The sequence below is a fragment of the Meles meles genome, chromosome 7, assembly GCF_922984935.1.
Source record: "Meles meles chromosome 7, mMelMel3.1 paternal haplotype, whole genome shotgun sequence".
NCBI classification, from domain to species: domain Eukaryota; kingdom Metazoa; phylum Chordata; class Mammalia; order Carnivora; family Mustelidae; genus Meles; species Meles meles.
This window is the reverse complement of record NC_060072.1, coordinates 105,100,887-105,126,653: the sequence shown is the minus strand read 5'-3', so window position 1 is coordinate 105,126,653 and position 25,767 is coordinate 105,100,887. Positions and strand designations below refer to the sequence as shown.

General features: G+C 44.1%; 1 protein-coding gene across 3 annotated transcripts in view; it reads left to right on the top strand.

Moving 5' to 3' along the window:
• Nucleotides 1-303: 303 nt before the first annotated feature.
• Nucleotides 304-25,767, top strand: part of CD4 (CD4 molecule) — a 38,655-nt gene continuing 13,191 nt past the window's right edge. Inside the window, exons 1-3 of one of the 3 annotated variants that reach the window (XM_046014039.1) lie at nt 304-460; nt 6,885-6,985; nt 7,088-7,252. In XM_046014039.1, the coding sequence (XP_045869995.1) occupies nt 6,937-6,985; nt 7,088-7,252 (214 nt within the window). In that variant the 5' untranslated portion in view covers nt 304-460; nt 6,885-6,936. The remainder of the gene's footprint in view (nt 461-6,884; nt 6,986-7,087; nt 7,253-25,767) is intronic. The other 2 variants (XM_046014038.1, XM_046014040.1) reach the window with 2 other exon arrangements.

The following is a 25,767-nucleotide window of genomic DNA, read 5'->3' as shown; positions in this document are numbered from 1 at the left end:
TGAACAAATGCCCTCAAGACTCTGGAGTCAGGCACTGCGTGGGGCTTACCAAATGCCCTCATGTGTCCCCCACCTCCCTCTCACTTCTTCCCTTGAAGCCCAAACCAAACTGCAGAGTCATCAACGCCATCTTTTTTCCTGTTATGTGAGAAGTTCAGGGACACTCCGAACTCCAGCCTGGTTCTGCTCAACTTTTTCCCTTGACTTTGGCATTTTCACTTTGACATCTTCCCTGAGAGGCAGGGGGTGGGGACCCCAGCCCCAGATGGTGACGTTGGGGGTTGGCCCAGGCCAGGAGTGTGGAGGAGCCTCACCACCAGGCTTCCTGTCTCTTCGTTTACATATGTCTCTGCAGAAGTAACAAGCACTCTCCTCAGGGGCCTCCTGGCCGCAAACTCCCAGCCGTCACGTAGACACACCTGTGTGAGAAGCAGAAGGGAGGGAAGACACAAGTCCCGAGGTAAGATGGATACGGTCAGCTTCATTTCTTTCCAAGGGTTTCGGAAGGGGAGGAGAATGTGATGGCAGATGCGTTTTGGAATGTTCTGGACTCCCAGTTCTCTGCCTACCACTCTGGTCATCTTCTCTTGTGTTTCACACTGAATGAACTGTGAGTTTCAAGAGGCTGGGACTATGGCAAACTTCTCTCCACATCCCCCTGTGCACAGCTCAGTGCCTGGAGCACACGGTGCTCCTCAGAGTGGCGCTGAGCTAGATTGTAAGGTCAGAGAAGGCACAGAGACTGGAGGCCACCCAGGCTGAGAAAGGCGGTGGGAGACAACTAGCCAAGGGGCCATGGAGGAGAAGAGGATAGGAAGAGGGGAAAGAGGGAGAAAAGACAGAAGAAGGGGTGGGAAACGAATAGAAAGAATAAATACATATTAAGGAGGAAGGATGCCCATAAAAAATTTTAAACGAAAAGAGGAAACAAAGGAAAAAGCAAGAAAATAGAAGGACAAGCGAAATTTAGTCTAGAAACAAGTCTTCCCAGGTCAATTTTCCAAATGACGCCATTGCCAGAAATTCACACCAGAAACCATATTTGTTTGCAGCATGTCATAAGCCCTATGACCGAGGTAGGTTCCTTTACTTATCTTTTCTGCTTATATTTATTTGTACATTGTTGTCTAATTTGGGGCACTTTTAGGATTTTTTTTTTTTTTAAATTTATTTGACAGACAGAGATCACAAGTAGGCAGAGAGGCAGGCAGAGAGAGCGAGAGAGGAGGAAGCAGGCTCCCTGCCAAGCAGAGAGCCCGATGCGGGGCTCGATCCCAAGACTTTGGGATCATGACCTGAGCCGAAGGCAGAGGCTTAACCCACTGAGCCACCCAGGCGCCCCTTAGGATTTTTGAACACTATGTCTAAGGGTGCTTCTGTTTTAATGAGCTTAAATCTCATGATTAACGAAATTCTCTGAAAAGGTTAAAACTGAGCTCTTAGATATGCAATGCTGTAAACATGATAGATACATATTCTTAGGTAAATATGTCATTAGAAAAACTTCTAAGAAAGTTTTAGATGTCTCAGCTGCTCTAGAAAAGGAGGCAAGGCAGTTTAGAAAAGGATCTGCAGGTCCCTCCTGGGCTTGGTGTGGTGTGGGGGGATGCAGGAGGTGTTACCCCTCAAGATGGAATGTCTTGTATAATCCTGCTGCCCACCTCCACACTCTTTGTCCTTTCCCCTCTCCTAAGACCTCCACAGCCTTGCCGCGCTGTCCCCCAGGTGTCCTCAGCCTTCCCTTCTAGACATATTCTGGGACAGGGACCTTCTCGGTATGGTCAGAGTCCTCCAAATAGAAAGACCCCACTATCGCTAATTCAAACATTTTGCTCTGGGTGGGATAGCTCTTCCTGAAAGTCCCTTTCTTGTGGGGCAAATTTTTAGGGGTGCGAGGCTGACAGTAGAACCTGATGGGGGAGATCACCCCGTTTCATATTTTGATAAATAATTTCTTGTGCTGTGTTAGATTCTGTGGGCTCATACAAAATGGCCGCCTTCTTAACCTCGGATGAAGGAGTTCCCCGAAGACAGGATCAGAGAGAACTCCCGACATGATTTCCCTCTTTCAGTTGGGGGGCACTTGTGTAGAAGAGGTCTACCTTGAAATAAAAACTCCCCCCGACCAACTGGTTCTAGGCAGAAGGGCTGTAGCGGCTTAGGCCCTGATCTGGGCCATAATGGTGAGGTGGCGGCAACAAGGGAGTTCAGTAGACCAAGGGTCTTGCACATTTTGGACACTCAACAAATGTTGAATGAAATAACTTTGATGAGGGTGGGTGATGGGAAAGGGGCAGATGGGGGCCTGGGTTTGTAGGGCTCTAAGGTTGAGCTCTGTTCCACACCTTTTGGGGGATAGAGGAGAAGGAAGGAAGGAGGGCACAGCACCCTCCACGTGGGCGTCTGAGGCAAAGGAGAGGATGGCGGAGGTTGCAGCCACTGAACCACAAGGGTCTCTTAGAGGGTCACTGGGAAGTGTATACGAAGCCAGTAGAGAGCGTGTATGCGGTGGGGGGCCCGTCCCGCGATGGGGCTTGAGGGGCTGCCTGGGGGCTCCGGGGAGAAGATGAAAGTGTCTGTGGGACCACACACTGTTGCTGTGGTGGGGCTGTGCCCTCTTCCTCTCCCCAGTCTTGCTCCTCATCCCATCTGGGGGGCCAGGGCAAGGGGAACAGGAACCTCAAGAGCTCAGAGAGTTTGCGAGTGTTTGTTGCCATTTTGGTCTCACCGTTCTCTTGGTCCCTTTTGATCTCTTTTTTGGTCTCCAGCTATGGGCATGTGTGCTGCCTTTCAGAATGTCTTCATCCCTTTCCCTCTGACACTGCCCAGTCTGGACTACCCTGGGCTTGGCGTGGGATCAGGGATTGTGAGAAGTGTAGCGGTGCCTTTGACCAGCTGCTCTGGGTCTCTCCCTCCCAGCTTCCCTCATTCTCCCTTGGGGCCTCTGGTGCTTCTTGGAATCTGTCCTTTTCCCTTCGTCCACCCTGCAGACATCTCCCTCTCACCCACCTTCGGTTCCAGGCTGTGCTCTGCGGGCTCCCCTCACATCAAAGCTTGTTGAAAGCCCGTGTTCCTGCCAGAGGCCTGGATGCCTGTTTACTGGCAAGAAGGGGCTAGAGCTTAGTGGCAGCTGGAGGTGGAGATGAAAAAGGAGGAGAGAGGCAAGGGGTGCTCCGGGCCAGACCAACAGAGCCGGAATTGATTCCTGGCGTCCGAGGCCATGAGGAAGAGAGGTACAGATGTGGGGAGTTGAGTATGGAAGCCATCAGTGTGGGGAGGCACACATACAGAAATACACAGATGTGAGCAGAGGAACAAGGAGAGACAAAGGGAGGGAGAGAGAGAGATGGGGGGCCCAGAGCCTGGGGAACCAGCAAGCCCTCCCAGCCTCTCTCAGGCGCTATGGCTTACAGGGTGCTACTGTACTGGGGCAGAGCGCCTCTGGGGAGGATGAGGATGTGGGAATCAAAAGCCTGCTCTTTGGGGCGGCAGCGGAAGCCCAAGTCACCAAAGCAAGCAGCAGCTGGAAACCCTTAGCCTCCTCCACCTAGCTGAGCACCGGGTGATTTGGGGCAGTATAAGGAGCTGGAGGTGGGGAAGTAGCCCTTGGCACAGACCCCAGGATCATGGCGTGAGGAAGAAGAAATGACCACCACTTGGGGGAGGGTCAATAGTGTCCCTAGCCTTCCCCAGGCATCTATACTGAATTTGGACCCTAGGGAAGGGATATTCCAAATGGAGACTCCTTTACTCTCCGCTCACCAAGGACATGGCTGGGGACAAGTCCGGGATGGTGGGGACAGTGGGAACCACTCTCAGACATAAGAGCGACCATAGCGCACTCTCTCCCCTCAGCAACCCCATGCCCCATGCTAGCTTGTAAACAGCTGCCCCCGTGACCGGCCTCCACCCTCTGTTTCTGGAAACCTTCTTGATCTCTTCACTTCCTATTTCCCTGGTTAAAAAAAATTCTGTGAGAGACATCTAACTGGCTCAGGCAGAAGATCATGCAACTCTTGATCTTAGGTCGTGCGTTTGAGTCCCACGTTGGGTGTAGAGATTACTAAAAAAAAAATAAACTTAAAAAAAAATTTCTGTCAAGCTCCTATCTTATGTTAGGCTCTGGGACATTACTCTTTCAGAAAGATGAAGTGACTAGAGATGGCATTTTTTTTAAAGATTTTATTTATTTATTTGAGAGAGAGAGAGTATGAAAAGGGGGAGGGTCTGAGGGAGAAGCAAATTCCCTGCCGAGCAGGGAGCCTGATGCGGGACTCCATCCTGGAACTCCAGGATCATGACCTGAGCCGAAGGCAGTCGCTTAACCAACTGAGCCACCAGTTGGCTCATCTCCCTGGAGATGGCGTTTTTATATCATATCTGCTATATATATATATATCTCCTCATTGGGAGGTCCATGTCCCCAGCACCCATCTGAGAACAACATCCCTATCATGGGTCAATGCCCCACGAGAAACAGAATCTGCCTCCGATGGCTCAAGGGACTGCAGAAAGGGGTTCTTCCCAGAGCTGGCAAGAGGGAATCAGCCAATGCACGGAGGCACACCCGATGTTAAGGAAGGAGCAAGGGTGAAATGATGTTTCTGGAACCTAGGGAGGGTTTGAGTTGTGGATCGGGGGCCACCTGACAGGAGCTACAGTCAGGGTGTGGGGAGAAGAAGGGGGAGGGAGGGAGTATAGCAATTGCCAGAAAGTAGGCCTGAGTAGGAAGAGGCCTGTCTCTCGTGGGTGCGTCCCACTGGCCAACCCCAGCTAGTAGCAGGGGAGCAAGGGAGCCTTCGTGGTACAGTCTGTGGAGATCAACCTCCTTGTAGAGAGCAGGGCAGGGAGGCTGGAGAACAGCCCAGGGGTTGGGGGTGGGGTGGGGAGGAGGGGGAGTGGGGGGAGGGGCACAGGAGTAGGCAACATGGATCGGGGTGAGTCGGCTTCATCCAGGACAGGGTGGGCATAGACACATATTTAAACGACCCACTTTAGTAACACAATTACTATGTCGAGTACAGAAAGAAGTCAGTGATTTTCCCTCCTCCATTCAATTCAATTTGGTCTAAGTTAATCAAACACACCCCAAATCCCTTCTCAACGCTCCAGCGGGTGCTGGGCCCTACAGAGCTGGCTGGACCCTCATCTTCATCTTGGAGGAGATCAAGCTTCCCAAACACTGCACCGTGAGATCGAAGGCGGACATGGCCGCGAGGGCATCAGCAGGGGCCTGTGGGAGTGGGACTGGAGCTGCAGAGCTCAGTCAGCAAAGACGGGGCGGGGGACAGAGAAATGGGTCTGGACACGCAGTCTCCTCTTGCCGAGCTTTGGACCAAGTTCACGCTGACACTGCCCCCCAAGGCAGCCACCCCTCTGAGGCCTACTTGCAGTCTGGGCCTGGAGCGTAAAGATACCAGCCGTGTTCCCACCTGCCTTCCAGACATGATCTGGTGGCCTTCCTCCCATCCCCACTCCCTCCATGTCATCTGGTCCCCTTCCCAAAGCTCTACACAGACCCTGTCCCGTCTCTGCTCAAAATCCAGCAGTTCCCAGGCGTCTGCAGAGCAAAGCCCTGAGCTTCTAGCCTCCCTGGCAAGATTCTCAACCAGGCTCAGATGCTTTTTCACATCCCACCCCCGTCCTCCCTGACTCCTCTCTAGACTCCCAGCTGGGAGCTGGGCCCTGCCCGCTGACAGGCTGCCTAACCTAGCTGTGGCACGGTGGGCTTCCCCCCTTTCCCTCTAACTTGTGGTTTGCACACTTGAGCCTACGCCAGTCACCTGGGAGAGGGGTGGGGTTGTGAAAACACAGCAGGCTAGACAACCCCCCCCCCACCCCTCACCCCCGGTTTCTGATTCAGCAGGACTGGGGTGAGGCCCAAGAATTTACATTTCTACCTAGCTGACAGCTGCTGCTGATCCAGGACCATACTTTGAGAACAGATGCTCTGGGTGCCTGGGTGGCCCAGTCAGTTGGGTGTCTGCCTTCGGCTTGGGTCGTGATCTTGGGCTCCCTGCTCAGTGGGGAGTCTGCTTCTCCCTCTCCCTCTGCCTCTCCTCCCTGTTGGTGTTCTCTTTCTATCTCTCTCAAGTGAATAAATAAAATCTTTAAAAAAGAGAGAGAGAGAGAGAATCGCAGCTCTAACCTCACACTGCTCATTGTGCTGGGTTCATTCAGAGCCTTTCTACACAGGCCCCCCCCACCCCGCCCCAGCCGCCACCATCTCCGGAACTCACAGAAACCAACTCTGAAACAGTATTTTTCTGCTTTCCCTGAGAGGCCTTACAGGGTTAGTCTGAGAGTAAGCCAGGAGTTACCCTCCACTCCTTCTCTCCGTCACCGCTCACAGTGTATCTGGCCCCAAGTCCTGGGAATTTGTCCTCAGTCGTGCCCCTCAGGGCAGTCTTTTTCCACACTTCCATAGTTCTGACTTGTCTCAGTTCGGGCCTGTCTTCTCTCACCAGGGTGGTCACCACCTGGCTTCCTTTGCTTGGCTGCCTCCAGCTTGTCTCCTCCTCCCCCTCACAGTCACTGAAGGGAGCCACTCTGCACACCAAATCATGTCCTTCTTGACATAAAGTCCTTTACTGGTTCCCCGGTGCCTAGGGTCATGGCCCCTCATGGCAACATGGCATTTGAGGACCTTCACAGCTTGACCTGGCCCCTGTCTCTGGCCCCACCAGTTTGCCACCTTCTCTGTGAATCCTTTTCTGAGGCCACTTCGAGAACCCACTCTGGCCTGGGCACAGCCCTGTGTGGCACCTGAGGGTGGTTAGGTCCCTGGCTGGGCTGTGTGGGTGCGATTGCCTGTCACCCCCTCGAACCCCTTTGTGCTCCAGGCCCAATAAATGCCTGTTGACTGATGATTGGTGTCTCCTCAGGCCCCGCCCCTTGTGCCGGGAAGGCCCAGGTCCCTGCTTCAGCAAGGCCGCGATGAATCCAGGAGCTGCTCTTAGGCATCTGCTCCTGGTGCTGGAGTTGGGTGAGTGCTCAGACTTGGGGTCCCTGTGGGAGGAGGGGCTGACTGGGAGATGCAGAGGTGAGGGGTTGGCCTTGAGGCCTGAGCTCCTTTTTTGCCACCTAGCGATGCTCCCCGCTGTCACTCAGGGGAGAGAAGTGGTGTTCGGGAAGGTGGGAGACACAGCCGAGCTGCCGTGCAATGTTTCCGCGCGGAAGAACATAGTCTTCAACTGGATACAGTCTTCCACTGTCAAGATCCTGGGGCGTCAGGGCAACTTCTGGATCACAGGTAGGGTGGCCCAGCTCCCCGTCCAGGGAGGAAGACACCATGCGCTGAACATGCCTGGTAAACTCTGAGATCCCCAGAGGGGTCTGGTTGACCGCTCAGGTGCGCGCTCCCAGTCCAGGGTTTCCCTGTGCCAACTGCGGTGGCCCTGGGAGTGGCTCTCCGTGTCTGTTACAATTTCAGAATTTCAATGTCCATGGCCTTATTTTAGTGGATATTAGAGAAATAACGATCATATAAAACCTGTAAGTTCATGGATGTTATTGCTACAGACCTAGATGATATGTTTTTGCTTCCATTAAAAAGCAACAGAATGATTTTTTCTCTAGCCTTTTAAAGAGGAATTAAGATCTTTATACTTCTTAGGAACATATTTTGCAGTAAAGGAGTTTTACTGTCACAATCAGGTTTGCCCTCATGCTCATCTTTAAATAATTCTTCTTTCTTGTGTGTATGGCCTCGAATCTTCAACATGAAGCACCATATGAGGAAACCTCATCAGCATGAAATGTGTTTTTGTAAATATGTTTTTTATTTTATAAGTTTGTTAGATTTACCATTGTTTGTACTTCATTGCTCATTTTTATTTTTTACTGTTTTTTTAAAAGATTTTATTTTTAAGTAATCTCTACACTCAATGTAAGGCTCGAACTCACAACCCCAAGACCAAGCATCATACACTCCACCAGCTGAGCCCACCAGATGCCCCTCATTGCTTATTTTTAATATCTTTTTAATTATGAAAAATTTAAACACATAGAAGAGTAGAATAATTAGATAATGAACCCCCATATATCCCACTCAGCTTCAACAATTACCAATTCATGGTCAGTTGATGGTTTCCTTTCGTCTACATCCCCAAACCTCCACCACCGCAATATTTTGTAGCAAATACCAAACACTGTATCATTTAGTCTGTAAATAATCCGGTACATATCTCCAAAATGTAATGACTCTTTTTTTTTGAGAGAGAGAGAGAGAGAGAACAAGAGCAGGGGAGGGGGGGAGAGGGAGCGGCAGGCTCCCCAGCAAACAGGGAGCCTGATGTGGGTCTTGATTCCAGAACCCTGGGACTGTGACCTGAGCTGAAGGCAGATGCCCAACCCACTGAGCCACCCAGGTGCCCCAAAAGTAATGACTCTTTGAAAACATATCCACAGTATCATTATCACCATTAAGAATGAAGAATAAGGGGTGGCTCCGTGGGCTAAAGCCTCTGCCTTCGGCTCAGGTCATGATCTCAGGGTCCTGGGATCCAGCCCCGCATCGGACTCTCTGCTCAGCGGGGAGCCTGCTTCCTCCCCTCGCCCCCCACCTGCCTCTGCTTACTTGTGATCTCTATCAAATAAATAAATACAATCTTTAAAAAGAATGAAGAATAATCCGGGGTGCCTGGATGGCTCCTATAGTTGGGCATCTGCCTTCCGCTCGGGTTGCAGCCCCGGAGTCCTGAGATCTAGTCCCATATCAGGCTCCTTGCCCAGCAGGGAGCCTTCTTCTCCCTCTGCCTTTCCCTGCTGTTCCCCTGCTTGTGCTCTCTCTCTGTCAAATGAATAAACAGAACCTTTAAAAAAAGAAGAAGAGGGGCGCCTGGGTGGCTCAGTGGTTTAAGCCGCTGCCTTCGGCTCAGGTCATAATCTCAGGGTCCTGGGATCGAGTCCCACGTCGGGCTCTCTGCACTAAAGGGAGCCTGCTTCCCTCTCACTCTCTCTGCCTGCCTCTCTGCCTACTTGTGATCTCTCTCTGTCAAAATTAATAAATAAAATCTTAAAAAAAAAAAGAAGAATCCACGAATGATGATACATATCGAGGCAGTATTCAAATGTTCCCAGTTGCTGCTCATATTATATTTACATTTACTTTATTTGAATCAGGATTCAGATAAAAACTTATGCATGATATTTGGTGGATACGTCCATTAAATCCCTTTGAATTTGTGTATTTACTCCCCCAGATTTTTTTCCCTCTTATCAATGATTGGTTGAAGAAATGAAGCAATTGTCTCATGAAGTTTTGCACGTTTGAATAGGAGCTGGCTGCATTCCCACAGTGCCATTTAACATTCCTCTGTCCCTTGTATTGCCTATAGACTGGTGCTTAAATCTAGAGACTTGATTAAGTTCACATTTAATTTTTTAAAAAGGTTGTACTTATTTATTTGTCAGAGAGAGAGGGAGGGCATGAGCGAACACAATCAGGAGGGGTGGCAGGCAGAGGGAGAAGCAGGCTCCCCTCTGAGCAAGGAGCCTGATGTGGGACTCAATCCCAGGGCCCTGGGATCATGATCTGAGCAGGTGCTGAACCGACTGAACCACCCAGGCGTCCCAGTAATTTTTTGACAAGAACACCTCATAGGTGTACCAATTTCATCACATCAGGAGCTATGTAATGTCTATCACTCTTTTTGGGCTATTAAGATTAATTGATAGGTTCAAGTGTTAGCTGTAAGTGATAATTATAAAAACATTAGTTTTTGTTTTTTAGGTTTTTTTATAGTTGCCTTCCATTTATGTCAAATGCTACTGTTTAGTATAGCGGTAACAACTTTCCTTTTATTTATCTATTTTTAAGAAAGAGAGCATGAGCCAGGGATGAGAGGGCAGAGGGAAAGGGAGAGAGAGAGAGAATCTTAAGCAGGGACCACACTCAGTGCAGAAGCTGGATGTGGCCCTCAGTCTCACGACCCGGAGATCATGACCTGAGCCAAAATCAAGAGTCGGATGCTTAACCGGCTGAGCCACCCAGGTGCTCCTAAACTGTCCTTGTAAAATGAATGTATTTATTCTAAAAAAGTGAATGCATTTAAAGATGTTACATTAATAAGATAGGTAGATTTGGCCAAAATCATGTAGATGTGTGAATGGTTGAAGTCTGGGAAACCTGGCTTTTGTCCAGGACTCTGACTTTACTAGTGAGGAAACTGAGGCCCAGGGAGAAGTCCCTGTCCCGAGTTTGTGCCGGGTTAAAGGCAGAGCTGGGGCTAGAGCTTTGGTCTTTCAACTCTCAGGCCTAGGCTCTCCTGTGGAAAGTTATCCTAGGTGAAATCAAAACTGAATTGGCCACTGTGTATAGAAAAACACCTCTGTTGAGAATGGACGTCTCTCGGGCACCTGGGTGCCTTGGTTGAGTGACTGCCTTTGGCTCAGGTCATGATCCTGGAGTCCTGGGATGGAGACCCACATCAGGCTCCCAGCTCCATGGGGAGTCTGCTTCTCCCTCTGACCTCCCCTCTTATGCTCTCTCACTCTGTCTCTCTCTCTCTCTCAAATAAATAAATAAAATCTTTTTTAAAAAAGAAAAGAAAATGGACATTTCCTCTTCTTGCCTCTGTGGACTGGGAGGAAAATCCTGCATTTTTGGCAAGGAAGTTCTTGCTGGGCCCCAGAGGTATGATTCAGACACCCCTCCACCCCGCCACTGTGTCCACTTTTCATGTTTGGACATGAAAAAAAGAGAATATTGGGCTGGATCTTTATTGACCCAAAGCCATTCCCTAAAATTAACAAAACCCCAAACTCTGATCTCTTTCTGATACAGGCACACAAAGCAGAAATCAGCAGGTTAATGGCCGTTGGCTTGCCCATGTCCTCTCCATTAAACAGCTGCTTAAAGAGGACCCTATGGGGGACGCACGGGTGGCTCAGTCGGTTAAGCTTCTGCCTTTGGCTCAGGTCATGATCAGGGATCCTGGAATCGAGCCCCACACTGGGCTCCCTGCTCAGTGGAGAGGCTGCTTCTCCTTCTCCCTCTGCCCCTCCCCCATGCTTATGCTTTCTCACTCTATCTTAAATAAATAAAATCTAATAAATAAATAAGAGGACCCTGTGATCAAAGTAACTTGTGTCCTCCCCTGGCCTGTGGGCTCCTGGTGCCCATTATGTAATTTTCACTCCTGGGCAGAGCTCAGAACACTCCCACAAACTCTGCAAGTGATTTTCTTGTCCTAGAATTCTATTCTGCTGAATTGCTTGAAATAGGCAGACTTTCAGCTGAGACTTTATTTTTATTAATTTTAACATTAAAATGAGTTGAAAAAGTAACACAGGTACATGGTAAACATTTAAAACCATGCAAACGATACCCAGTGTGTTGAAAACAAAATTCAGCTGAGTAAATTCGGAGATCTAATTGGCTTTTTCCAGTGATTCGTAAATTGGGCAACATCCTGTCTAACAAACAGAAAAGAGCTCTGTAGAGCTGTAGAGAAGAAAGGTTTTTAAAGGCAGAAAAGGGGTGGGAAAAGGAAGGTTATTAGCAAAGAGTGCATTGTTTCAGGCAAGTTCACCTGCTTGAGGGGACAGAGGGGGTCTGTCAGGCAGATTTCCTCACTAGAGCCGACCAGGTAATTCCAGATTGACTCATTAAAGATTATGTTGCTGGGAAAAGTTGAAACTGCATTAGGTTAGGTATGAAGTCTTGGTTTGCCGATGTGGGGTTAGCATAACTGACGCCATTTTGGTCCTGTTGGCTCTTTTTTCACAGTTCCCGTCTTTTGATCACAGCTCTCAGTCAAACTGAGAGTGACATTAGCTACTGCTCTGAAGTTCTGTTGATTCTTCTGTTGATTCAACTTCTGTTGAAGTTTCTGTTGATTCTTTGTCTGGTACTCACAGGTCATGACTTCTCCCCCCTAATCTCTGTGACATTCATAGCTTATAACTTCAGGCTTACAATTTTGAAGTTGGTGGTTCTTTTTGTTCCTTTTCTGATGTTCCAATCTTAGGGAGATCATTTGCTTGGTGGTTAGCAACAGGAAACATTTGGGTCAATAAACTTTATTTGGGTCAATAAAGATCCAGCCCTTTTCTTCATGTCCAAACACGAAGAGTGGACACGTGTGCATGTCTGAATCGTCCCTCTGGGGGCCCCAGCAAGAACCTCCTTGCCAAAAATGGAGGTCTTTTCTCCCACTGGACAGAGGCAGGAAGAAAAGACATCCATTTTCAAAGGCATCTAAAGCCTTTGAGAGAGAGGCACCTGGGTGGCTCAGTCCCTTAAACATTTGCCTTTGACTCAAGTCATGATCCTGAGGTCCTGGGATTGAGCTCTGGCTTGGGTTGGACTCCCCACTCAGCAGGGACTCTGCTTCTCCCTCTCCCTCTGCCCTTCCCCCTGCTCATGCCTTCTCTCTCTCTCTCTCTCAAATACATAAATAAGACCTTAAAAAAAACAACAGCAACAAAGTAAAGTCTTTAAGAAGATATAGTGCACCAGGGAGACTACTATGATTATTATAAGCAGGAAAATTCCCAGTGTTTGGAGTGTACTTGAGAATCATGATCCCTAAGACCCAAACCAATAAAAATCAAACAAGTCAAAGAAAGACTGCATTAAAAGAGTCACCTTTTCAAGCCAAGTAGCTTGCTCAGTGACATTATGTAACTGAGTTTCAGCTTCTCTAGAACTGTTAATCCAGGCTCAGCAGGTGGTACCGGCCAGTGCAGACACTTCTTTACTCAGCAAAGAGAGAATTAAAGTCGGCCTTATTATCAAGAATCACTTTGGCCAGAGAATCTAAGGATTTTTGTTGGTCAGCTATTATTTTAGCAGTGGATTCTGTTGAAGAAGTTCCTGATTGTGTTCTCATTTGCATTTAATACTAGCTGGGGGAGCACTGATCTACGAAACTAATTTTGAATCAGGGATACCTATTGGTAATTCATGTTTGTGTCTGTGGTTCAGGACCGGAAAGGTGACTATCATGGAGACCAGTGAAATTTAAGGGTCTGTAGACCACATGGGTGGTTTTCTTCTGATTACCCTTGCCTGGTGTCTCTTCCCCGGGTTTGGGGTTTTTTACCAGAGACAGGGAAATGGGCCAGGGGCTCTCTAGCATCATGGACAGATCAGAATTTTTGATGACAAATCCAGCAGCCTGAAGGGTTACCCCGTTTAGCAACGACCTGGGAGATCCAGATGATCTCCAAGCCAATGCCAATCTTTCCAAACCAATGCCAGAGTAAAGGAAAGAGAGGAAGAAGGAGAAAGCTGAAGTGTGAAGTCTTGATCTAGCTTCTTGGGTACGAGCAATTTATCTCAACGTCTGCTACTTCTCTTCTTAGACAATTTGATTTTGAGGTCTCCAGCTAAAAGATTTTGAGATGCACAAGGCCAGGTGGTAGGTGGAGACTTCCTCAGCTGTAAGACATGTCCCCAAGACTCAGGTCCCTGAGGTTTGGCTGCCATCTGGGTAGCAAAGAGGACCTGATTTAGTACCATCCAAGGAGATTCAAAGGCAGTCTTTGTTCTCAGTGATTCCAAATCAAAAGGAGGAAAGAAAATTGGAAATGTTAGTTTGGAGAGTTGCAGCCAGATGTTTGAGGACACTAGAAGAATTCAGGACCCAGTCCAGTATACAGGTATGTAAGAAAACCTCAAAGAAAATTAACAGGGTTTGAATCTAATATGGACAAAAGTGCAAACATAATTTTTGTCTCCATAGTTAGCCCCATTTTTATCAAAGATAATCACAATAAAATGAATGTGTTTGCATTAAACTTGGTCTGATTATTTACATAAGTGCTGCATGAATAGTGATTGACCATATAAACTTTTTTTTTTTTAAAGACTGCTTTGCTGGAACCTTATGAATAAGGTGCCAGCTCAGTTTTTTCAAGGGGTTTTTTTGGCTCCATAAAGTCAACCTTTTTTTTTTATTCATTACTTTTATTAACATAGAATGTGTTATTTCCCCCGGGGGTACCTGTTTGTGAATGTCAGTCTTACACAATTCACAGCACTCACCATAGCACATACCTTCCCCATTCCCTCCACATACCCTCCACCACCCAGCCACCCTCTCTCCACCTCCCCCCCAGCAAGCCTCAGATTGTTTTGTGAGATTAAGAGTCTCAGATGTACAGATGTACATCTGGCTTGGCAGAGGTACAAATACATTTTATAATTTCTAGAAATATATGCTTTCTTTTTTTAAATAAAGATTTTATTTATTTGTTTGACAGAGAGAGAGCAAGAGAGGGAACACAAGCAGGGGGAGTGGGAGAGAGAAGCAGGCTCTCTGCTGAGCAGGGAGCCTGATGCGGGGTTCGAGCCCAGGACCCTGGGATCATGACCTGAGCTGAAGGCAGATGTTTAAGGACTGCGCCACCCAGGTGCCCTGTTTTTATTTTTTTAATTTTTAAAAAAGATTTTATTTATTTGAGAGAGAGAGAGAGAGAGAACGAGAGAGAAAGTATGAATAGGGAGAGGGAAAAGCAGACTCCCCACTGAACAGAGACCCTCCCCTCCCCACTCCATCCCTCCAACCTCCCACCCTGCCCCTGCAACATGGGGCTCTATCCCAGGACTCTGAGACCATGACCTGAACCTAAGGCAAACGCTTAACTGACTGAGCTGCCCAGACACCCCTGCACTCTTTTTAATGTTGATAGGTCTACAGACATGTCTATTTTAATTAAACCAACAATTGTAAACTAGCTTTTAATTACAAAAGATTACCTCAGATCATGTGAACCTGAAAAGTGTTTGGTTTCATTTTTACTACAATTTCTAAGAACTTTGGGAATCTATAATTCATATAGGCACTTAATTTTCTCTAGCCCCATTAAATAGAGTTCCTCCACAAATTAATTTTGACAATGCCATCTGGAGGCAGAAAATGCCACACATCTATAATACACACACATATATATAGACACATGTAAACATCCATACAGATGCAAAGACCTTATCGTTTGCAATTTTCAGTTACTTCCATGAGATGGGTATGATGATGGAAAACTTACTAGCTTATAAAAGAACAGTCGGAAAAAGTTAAGATTACCTGCTCGGATGGCTAAAGCTTTTTTTTTTTTTTTAATATTTTATTTATTTGACAGAGAGAAATCACAACTAGGCAGAGAGGCAGGCAGAGAGAGAGGAGGAAGCAGGCTCCCTGCCGAGCAGAGAGCCCAATGTGGGGCTCGATCTCAGGACCCTAGGATCATGACCGAGCCGAAGGCAGAGGCTTTAACCCACTGAGCCACCCAGGTGCCCCTGGAGGGCTAAAGCTTTTTATAAATATTAGTGGTGAGGGGCGCCTGGGTGGCTCAGTGGGTTAAGCCTCTGCCTTCGGCTCAGGTCATGGGCTCAGGATCCTGGGATCGCATCTGGCTCTCTGCTCAGTGGGGAGCCTGCTTTCCCCTCTCTCTGCCTGCGTCTGTCCCTACTTGTGAGCTCTCTCTCTCTGTCAAATAAATAAAATCTTAAAAAAATATATTAGTGGTGAGACACAATATTTTTCATTTGTCCAAGTCTCGAATCACATTTCTCCCCCTTTTGCTTTTCTTCTGAAGAATTACCTCCCTAAAGTTTATAGACTAGGCAGAATACTTACATCTCAAAGGCACAGGGAAAGAATGCAAGTTCCCCTAAAAGAATTTTTATGTCCTGAGGCCAAAAATTTTTACAGTACTTACAAGCCTTTTGAGATAAATAGGGAAGGTTTGGGGATTGATATAAGAATAGGTGGATTTTGCACTATTTCTGGAGAAGGTAAAGGCAGCTGCTTTCAATTCCCCAAGGAACTGGGTTGTAGCCTAAACGATAGCAAGAAACCCACCTGGCCATCCAATCATGTTATCTTCAAATTGCTCCTGAACCCTCTCCGGACACAAAGTTTCATCTTAGCATAAGAGAGAAGGCTGAAAAACTTAAAAGAAATCCTTTTAGGATTGCCTGGGTGGCTCAGTCGGTTAAGCATTTGACTTCAGCTCAAGTCATGATATTAGGGTTCTGGAAAGGAGCCCGCAGGCTCAGCTCTCAGCAGGGAATCTGCTTGTCCCTCTACCCCTCCCCCAGGGCTCGCTCTGTCTGTCAAATCAATAAATAAAATCTTTTAAAAAATCCTTTTAAATATCTTGTCAGTGTTCAGCTGGGACAAACAGTACCTATTCTTGGCAGTATTGAACAGCTCCTTGGACTCCAGAGGTAGCCACAAAGAGGGTGCAAAAGATATTTTATTTTCTCTCCCTTCTCGGCACTACACTCAGAGATACCGAAGAGCTGACTCTGGTAGGAGTTCTCACCTTGAGCTGGCTTCTGCCAGTTTTTCCAGGATCCCATCTGTATGGAGCTTGGGTATCTACCAGAATTTGGCAAAGTTTTCCATAAGCTTTAATTTTAGTTTTCCCTTGGCTGCTTGAAGTGAATAACATAGCCGTTTACTAAAAAAAATCCCATAGAGTCCCAACGACTCTGGGAGGGGTCCAGACAGACAAAAGGGAGGGGCTTCCTTTTCAGGGTAGTATGGGGGTGTCTGTAAGGTCACTCAGCTGGCCGACTTTTATTTACGATCCTGTAGTCTCTTCAGAGTGGAAAGCCAGTTCAGGCGGAGGATTACTAGAATGAGCACTCAAATAAAGGACCGAGGGACGCAGTAGGAGTTACATCACTCTTACAGTCCTTTGTTTTAGGAATACCTTTTAAGGAAGGCATTTTGGAATTTTGAAACTTTTTTTTTAAATCATGATACGTGTACTCTTTAATCCCATCCCCTAGTTCTCCCAACCCCCCAAACCCCTTCCCTTTGGTAACCATCAGTTTGTTCTCTCTAGTTAAGAGCCTACTTCTTGGTTTCTCTCTCTCTCTTTTGTTCTTTGCTTGTTTGTTTTGTTTCTTAAATTCCACCTATGAGTGAGATCATATGGTGTTTGCCTTTCTCTGACTGACTTATTTTGCTTAGTATAATACTCTCTAGTTCCATCCGTGTTGTTCCAAACGGCAAGATTTCATTCTTTTTTGTGGCTCAATAATATTCCATTTTTCTTCTTTATCCATTCTTTATCTTCTTTATCCATTCATCTATCAATGGACACTTGGGCTGCTTCCATATCTTGGCTAGTGTACATAATGCTTCAGTAAACATAGGGGTGAATGAATCCTTTTGAGTTAGTGTTCTTGCATTTTTTAAAAGTTGTATTTATTTATTTATTTTTTTGTAATCTCTGTATCCAACATGGGACTCAAACTTATGACCTGAGATCAACAGTCGCATGCTCTTCTAACTGAGCCAGCCAGGCACCTGGTGTTCTTGTATTTTGGGGTAAATACCTAGTAGTGCAATTCCTGGGTCAGAAGGTACTTGCATTTCTAATTTTCTGAGGAAACTCCATACTGTTTTCCACAGTGGCTGCACCAGTTTGCATTCCCACTAACAGTGTAAGAGAGTTCCTTTTCCTCCATGTCCTCACCAACACTTGTTTCTTGTGTTTTTGAGGTTTGATTTAGCCATTCTGACAGGTGTGAGGTGATAACATTGTAGTTTTGATTTGCATTGATTTGCATTTCCCTGATGATGAGTGATGTTGAGCATCTTTTCATGTGTCTGTTGGCCAGCTGTATGTCTTCTTTGGAGAAATGTCTGTTCATGTCTTTTGCCCATTTTTTAATTCAATTGTTTGTTTTTTGGGCATTGAGTTGTATCAGTTCTTTATATATTTTGGTTATGAATCCTGTATCAGATATGTCATTTGTAAATACCTTCTTCCATTTCATAGGTTGCCTTTTAGTTTTGTTAATTGTTTCCTTTGCTGTGCAGAGCTTATTATTTTGATATAGTCCCAATAGTTTATTTTTGCTTTTATTACCCTTGCTTCAGGAGACATCTCTAGAAAAATGTTGCTATGGCCAAGGTCAGAGAGATTACTGCCTGTGCTCTCTTCAAGGATTTTTATGGTTTCATGGTGGGTGGGAGATGGACTAAATGGGTGATGCGCATTAAGGAGGGCACTCGTTCTGATGAGCACTGGGTGTAATATGTAACTGATGAATCATTAAATTCTACTCCTGAAATCAATATTATACTATATGTTAACTAACTAGAATTTAAATTAAAATTTAGGAGGGGAGGGTTTTTATGGTTTCAAGTCTCACATTTAGGACCTTTTTTTTTAAGATTTTATTTTATTTATTCATTTATTTATTTTAAAGATTTTATTTGACAGAGAGAGATCACAAGTAGGCAGAGAGGCAGGCAGAGAGAGAGAGAGGAGGAAGCAGACTCCCTGCCTAGCAGAGAGCCCGACGCAGGACTCGATCCCAGGACCATGAGATCATGACCTGAGCCAAAGGCAGAGGCTTAACCCACTGAGCCACCCAGGCACCCGATTTTATTTATTTATTTCTCAGAAAGAGAGAGAGGGCATGAGTGAACACAAGCAGGGGGAGCAGCAGGCAGAGGGAGAAGCGGGCTCCCTGCTGAGCAAGGAGCCTGTTGTGGGACTCAATCCCAGGACACTGGAGTCATGACCTGAGCTGAAAGCAGGTGCTCAACTGACTGAGCCAGCTAAATGAGGATATAATTGCAGTTATTTCTGGGTTTTCTATTCTATTCCACTGATCTATTTTTAGATGTGTGTCTATTTTTATGCTAGTACCATACTGTTATAATTATTACCACTTTGTAATATAATTCGAAGTCAGGTATTGTGATACCTCCAGGTTTGTTTTTCTTTTTCAAGATTCCTTTGGCTATTTGAGGACTTTTGTGGTTTTACACAAATTTTAGGATTGTTTGTTCTAGCTCTGTAAAATTTGCTGTTGGTATTTTCATAAGGATTGCATTAAATCTATAGATTGCTTTAGGTGGTACAGACATTTTATTTTATTAAATTTTTGTTTATTTTATTAATTTTATTTAATTTTTATTTAATTTTTAAGTAATTTTATTTAATTATTTTATTTTATTTAATTTTTAATTTTATTTTTTATTAAATAAATAAATAAATAATTATTTTTCATTAAAATTTTAAATTATTTTTATTAAAAATCTATAATAATTTTATAAATTATTATATTTTATAAAAAATTTATAATAATAATAAAAAATTTTATTATTTTTTATTTAAAAATATTTTTTATTTTATTTAATTTTTAAGTAATCTCCATACCTAACATAGGGCTTGAACTCATGACCCCAAGATCAAGAGTTGCATGCTCCCGACTGAGCCAGCCAGATGCCTTAGTATAGACATTTTAACAATATTTGTTCTTCCAATCCATGAGCATGGAATGTCTTTCCATTTCTTTGCCTCATCTTGAATTTTTTTCATCAGTGTCTTATAGCTTTCAGAGTACAGGTCTTTCACCTCTTTGGTTAAGTTTATTCTGAGATATTTTATTGGTTTTGGTGCAGTTGTAAATGGGATTGTTTTCTTAATTTCATTTTCTGCTGCTTTATTAGAATATAAGAATGCAACAGATTTCTGTACATTGATTTTGTATCCTATGATTTTACTGAATTCATTTATCAGTTCTAGTGGGTTTTTTTTTGGTGGAGTCTTTGGGTTTTTCTATCTATAGCATCATGTCATCTGCATATAGTTTTACTTCTTCCTTACCAATTTGGATGCCTTTTATTTATTTAGGTTGTTTAATTGCTTTGGCTTGGACTTCTAGTACTATGTTGAATAAAAGGGGTGAGAGTGAACATCCTATGATCCAGAAGTCATACATGTTTATGAAAGTGACCAAATCTTACTAAAAACAACCTAAGATTGGGGCGCCTGGGTGGCTCAGTCATTAAGCGTTTGCCTTTGGCTCTGATTATGGTACCAGGGTCCTGAGATCCTGCTCCCTGCTGGGTGGGAAGCCTGCTCCTCCCTCTCCCACTCCCTCTGCTTCTGTTCCCTCTCTTGCTGTGTCTCTCTCTGTCAAATAAAAAAAAAAGAAAAAGAAAGAAAGAAAGTGGTTCCAAGGAGCTATACAAAAGGATAGGTTTTAAAGGCAGAGAGTGGGCAAAAAAAGTTTATTAGCAGAGAGTGCAAGTTTCAGGCAAGGTCACCTTCCTAAGAGGGACAGAAAGGGTGTATCAGGCAGACTTCCTTACTAGTGCTGACCAGGTAACTCCAGACTGACTAGTTAAAGATTACATTTCCTAGGAGAGTCTTGGTTGGCAGATGTGAGGATTAGGCTTAAGTGACTCTGTTTTGGGCCTTTTGTCTCATTTTTAATAAGTAATAATAAATTGTCCTCTATTCTTCCTTTTTTTAAAGATTTTATTTATTTATTTGACAGAGAGATAGAGATGACAAGTAGGCAGAGAGGCAGGCAGAGGGAGAGGGGGAAGCAGGCTCTCTGCTGAGCAAGAAAGCCCAATGTAAGGCTTGATCCCAGGACCCCGAGATCACGACCTGAGCTGAAGGAAGAGGCTTAACTCACTGAGCCACCCAGGCGTCCCAAATCTTTCTCTACTCTTGATCTTATTTCTCAGTTACCTTTTCCAGAGGCAACTTTTTTTTAAAGATTTTTTTAATTAATTTATTTATTTGACAGAGAGAGAGAGGTCATAAGCAGGCAGAGAGGCAGGCAGAGAGAGGGGGAAGCAGGCTCCCTGCTGAGCAGAGAGCCCGATGCGGGGCTCCATCCCAGGACCCTGAGATCATGACCTGAGCCTAAAGCAGAGGCTTAACCCACTGAGCCACCCAGGTGCCCCACAGAAACAACTTTTAACCAGTTTTTGTGTTTCCTTCAAGAGATGATATATGCATATATGTACACAGTCCCCTCTTCTCTTACATAAAATAATAAATTCATCATATACATGTATGTATATATGTATATGTATGTATTGAGTGCTTACAAGTACCAAGTAATGTTCTATATTAGATGCTGGGGACATAATATAGTGGAAAACAAAAGAGACATTCAGGTAGTCGTTCTAACCTTGCTTTCTTTCTTTTAAATTAGACAGATATTTTGAAGGTTGTTCTACATTCATATGCGTGTGTGTTTATATATCTACATCTGTCTGTCTCTATTTCTACCTCATTTCTTTTCAGTGACTGCGTAGTTCTTTTTCATAATTATACCATGATTTATTTGACTGACCCATATTGTCGCACATTCAGGCTGTTTTCAGTTTATATTGCTATCACAAACAGTGAATCAAACTGGGTATCTCTGAACACATATGCAAATGTGTCTTCATAAGATAAATTCCTAGAAGTGAAATTGGTGGACCAGCTCAGCTTCATCTTTAGATATCTTTGTGTTATGCAAATTTTTTTCAAATGGCATCTGCTATACAATTTGACTATATATTAATTTGCACCTTCCAATACATTACTTCCTTTATGCAAATTTTATTGATGTTACTGGTTTTTTTTCCTCCACATTTAAAAAGTATTACATACTCATTACAGAATATTTGGCAAATGCAAAAAAGAATAAGGAAGAGAATCAAGTGCATGCATACTTCCACCATTCAGAGATATCTTCTGTTAATGTTTTGATGTATTTCTTTCCAAGCTTTGTTCAGTGTGGATAATGTAATAGATATATTTTTACATAGATGATATCATGCTGTATTACCTTTTATCTTACTCCTCCATAACATTTTATCACGATGGGACAATCAATTATTAGACTAATTTTTAAAAATAATCTGCCAAAGTTTAACAAATACAAAATTATAACTCTTTTATGTAGTAATAACTACTCTGGAAAATTTACTTGACAGAAATAAAATTGTGAATAGTTCATGATATTTGTGCAAGGATGTTGTTATAAGCATTGCTTATAATATACAAGAATAAAGTTCAACTAAATATCCATTAATGAGGAAAGAATTGAACTATGGTACAATGATGGAAAATTATTCAGGTAATGAAAAAATAAGGGCTTTCAGGAGAATGGAGTAGACGTATATATTAGTCAGCTTAGGCTGCCATAACAAAATACCATAAACTAGGGGGCTCCAACAATGGAAATTTATGTTTTCACAGTTCTATAGGCAAGAAGTTCAAGATTAGGGTGTCAACACGGTTGGGTTCTGGAAAGAACTCTCTTCCTGGCTTACAGGTAGTGACTTCTTGTTGTGTCCTCACATAGCAGAGACAGAGAGGAAGAAAGCTCTCCCGCATCTCTTCGTATAAGGGCACAAATTCCATCACGAGGACCTCATGACCTCATATAAATCTAAATCTAATTACCTTTCAAAGGCCCCATCTCCAAATACCAGCACACTGAGTGTTCAAGCTACAATGGGGGGCAGGGGATACAATGCAGTCCATAGTAACTTACTTTGTGCTAAGCACACTAAGTACAACAGAAAGCCCTGGACATTACACACAGAACTAACTTAAGAAGACTCTGGAAGCTGTAGAGAAGAGGACAGACTAGTAGAGACCCCAGTGTCTGAGGAACAACAAGGTGGTGTGTTTTATTTTGCCTTGTATATTCGAATCTTGGAGCTAAAGAAGTCAGCAGCTTGGAAACCTCAATGGACACAGACAAAAATAAGCTTCAACAAAAAGCCTGCTTGCTCTCTCTAACCAGGGGACCAGGAAAGGAACAACCTAGAAAGACAAAATACTTTTAGATAATAACTGCTCTCCTTCTGTCAATCACCAGAAGAAAAACAGTGGCTCCTTCCCATCCAGAAGAGGCTGAGTAGGGAGCCTAAACTTCTACCTTCCTGGGACGATTGAGGCACCCCAATACCCCCACAGGTCCCAGTAGAAACCTGGGCCATTAATCCCTTCAGCCAGTGGCAAGTTTTCTCAACTCCCTGCATAGTCAGTAAAGATCACATAAGAAGCCTGGATTTCCACCTCCACCCAGCAGTCATGGGGCACCTCCTTGTCGGATGGTTTTCAGAGGAGGTCTAGTAGAGAGTCAAGACTTTGACCATCACTCAGCAATAACAAAGCCACAATCATAGGATTTATGGAGACCATGTAGGCAGCTAGAAATTTTACCCCTGCCCAGTTATAAGGAGCATCCCTTTCTAGTGGCAAAGGAGAATGAGAGGGAAACCTAGATTTCTATCTCTACCTGGCATTAGTAAGCTGGCACCACTCTCTTCCCTTGTCAGAGTGATGTCAAAGAAAGCCAGTTAACATAGAAGGCTCAAATAAGATCCAAAATCTCATTACATAACACTCACATGTCCAGGTTCCAATAAAAAGTCATTCATGAAGGGCACCTGGCTGGCTCAGTCAGAGGAGCATGTGACTCTTGATCTCAGGACCATGGGTTCAAGTCCCACATTAGGTATTGAGATTACTAAAAAAATAAATAAACTAAAAAAAAAAGTTATTTTTAAAAAATCATTCATGATACCAAAAACCAGGAAGATCTCAAGTGGGATGAATAAAAGAATCAGTGAATGTCCACACTGAGATGAAAGAGATATTGGAATTATGTGACAAGGATTTTAAAGCAGTCACAGTAAAAGATCCTTCAACAAGCAATTACAAACATACTTGAAACCAATGAACAAAGAAGTAAAAGATATAATAAAAGAAGAACACATGGAAATTTTGGAACTGAAAAATATAACAACCAAAGTACAAAGATCAGTGGATGGACTCAACAACAAAATGAAAGGGATGGAGGAAAGAGCCAGTGAGCTGCAAAATAGAATAAAAGAAATTATGTAGTCTGGGGGTGCCTGGGTGGCTCAGTCGTTAAGTGTGCCTTCCCCTCAGGTCATAATCCCGGGGTCCTGTGATCAAGCCCCACATGGGGCTCCCTGCTCAGCGGAAAGCGTGCTTCTCCCTCTCTCACTCCTCCTGCTTTTTCCCTCATTCGCTGTGTCTCTCTCTGGCAAATAAATAAAATCTTTTAAAAAAATTATGCAATCTGATCAACAGAGAGAAAATAAACAGGAAAAAAATGAACAAAGCCTAGGGACCTGTGGGACTATAACAGATGATCTAGTATTTGTGTCAATAGAGTCCCATAAGGAGAAGAAAAAGAAAATGGAGCTGAAAAAACATTTGAAAAACAAATGGCTGAAATGTCCCAAATTTGATAAGATATTTAGCCTATAGATTCCCTCTCTCGCTGTCTTTCTCTGTCAAGTAAAAATGAATCAAATCTAAAAAAATAATAATAATTGAAATTGTGCAATGTGTTCTCTGACCACATGGAATCAAACCAGAAATCAATAACAGAAATATAACAGGAAAATCTCCACACACTTGAAAACAACACCTTTTTAGTATTACGTGGGTCAGTAGTAAAGTCTCAAGAGAAAAAGAAAAGCACATCAAATTGAGTAAAAAAAATTTTTTTAAAAGATTGTATTTATTTATTTTTTAGAGAGCAGGGAGGAAATTGGGGGTGGAGCAGAGGGAGATGGAGAGAGAGAATCTTTATTTTTTTTTAAGATTTTATTTATTCATCTGACAGAGAGAGAGATCACAAGTAGGCAGAAAGGCAGGCAGAGGGGGAGGGGGAAGCAGGCTCCCCACTGAGGAGATCCTGATGCAATTTGGGGCTTCATCCCAGGACCCTGAGATCATGACCTGAGCCAAAGGCAGAGGCTTAACTCACTGAGCCACCCAGGCGCCCCGAGAGAGAATCTTAAGTAGGATCCATGCCCAGAGTGAGCCTCACAGGAGGCTCTGTTTCACAACCCTGAGATCATGACCTGAGCCAAAATCAAGAGTCAGATGCTTAACCAACTGAGCCATTCAGGGGCCCCAAACTGAGTGAAAATTTAAAAAGCATCTAAAAAAATCTTACAACTCATATTATACTTAATAATGAAAGACTGAATGCTTTCCTCTAAGATCCAGAACAGAACAAAGATATCTACTTTACTACCTGTCTTCAGCATAGTACTGCAACCCCTAGCCAGTGCAATAAGGCAAAAAAAAGTATACAAAAGAAATACTGATTAGAAAAGAAGAAATAAAACTGTTCTGATTTGCAAATGACAAAGAATCTATATTTTTTAAAAAACTCTTAGAATCAACCTATGAGTTTAGTGTGGTTACAGAAGTTAAGAGAGGGGCGTCTCAGCGGCTTAGTCGTTAAGTGCCTGCCTTGGGCTCAGATTGTGATCCCAGCATCCTGGGATCCAATCGGATCCAGCTCCCTGCTCAGTGGGAAGCCTGCTTCTCCCTCTCCCACTCCCCCTGTTTGTGTTCCCTCTCTTGCTGTGTCTCTCTGTCAAATAAATAAATAAAATCTTAAAAAAAAGAAGAACAGATGAGCAGGGTGCCTGGGTGACTCAGTGGGTTAAAGCCTCAGACTTCAGCTTGGGTCATGGTCTCGGGGTCCTGGGATCAAGCCCCACGTTGCGCTCTCTGCTCAGAGGGGATTCTGCTTCCTCCTCTCTCTCTGCCTGCCTCTCTGCCTGCTTGTGATCTCTGCCTGTCGAGTGAATAAATAAAATCTTAAAAAACAAAGGATGAGAAACATACAAAAATCTATTGCTTTCCTGTATCCTAGCAATGAATATGTGTGCACAGAAATTTTAAAAATAATGCCATTTACAAATGCTCAAAAAATACTTGGGTAAATGTAACAACATGCACAACATTTGTATGCTAAAGACTACACAATACTGATGAAAGTAGTCAAAGAAGATCTAAACAAATAGACATGCCATATTTATAAGTGGAAGACTCAACACTGTAAATTTGTCAGTTCTCCCCACATTGATATACAGGTTTAACACAATTCCTATCAAAGTCCCAGCAAGATTTCTTTTGTAGATATAAATAAGATTATTAAAAAATTTATAGGGAAAAACCAAAGAACTCAAAGAACTAAGCCAATTTTGA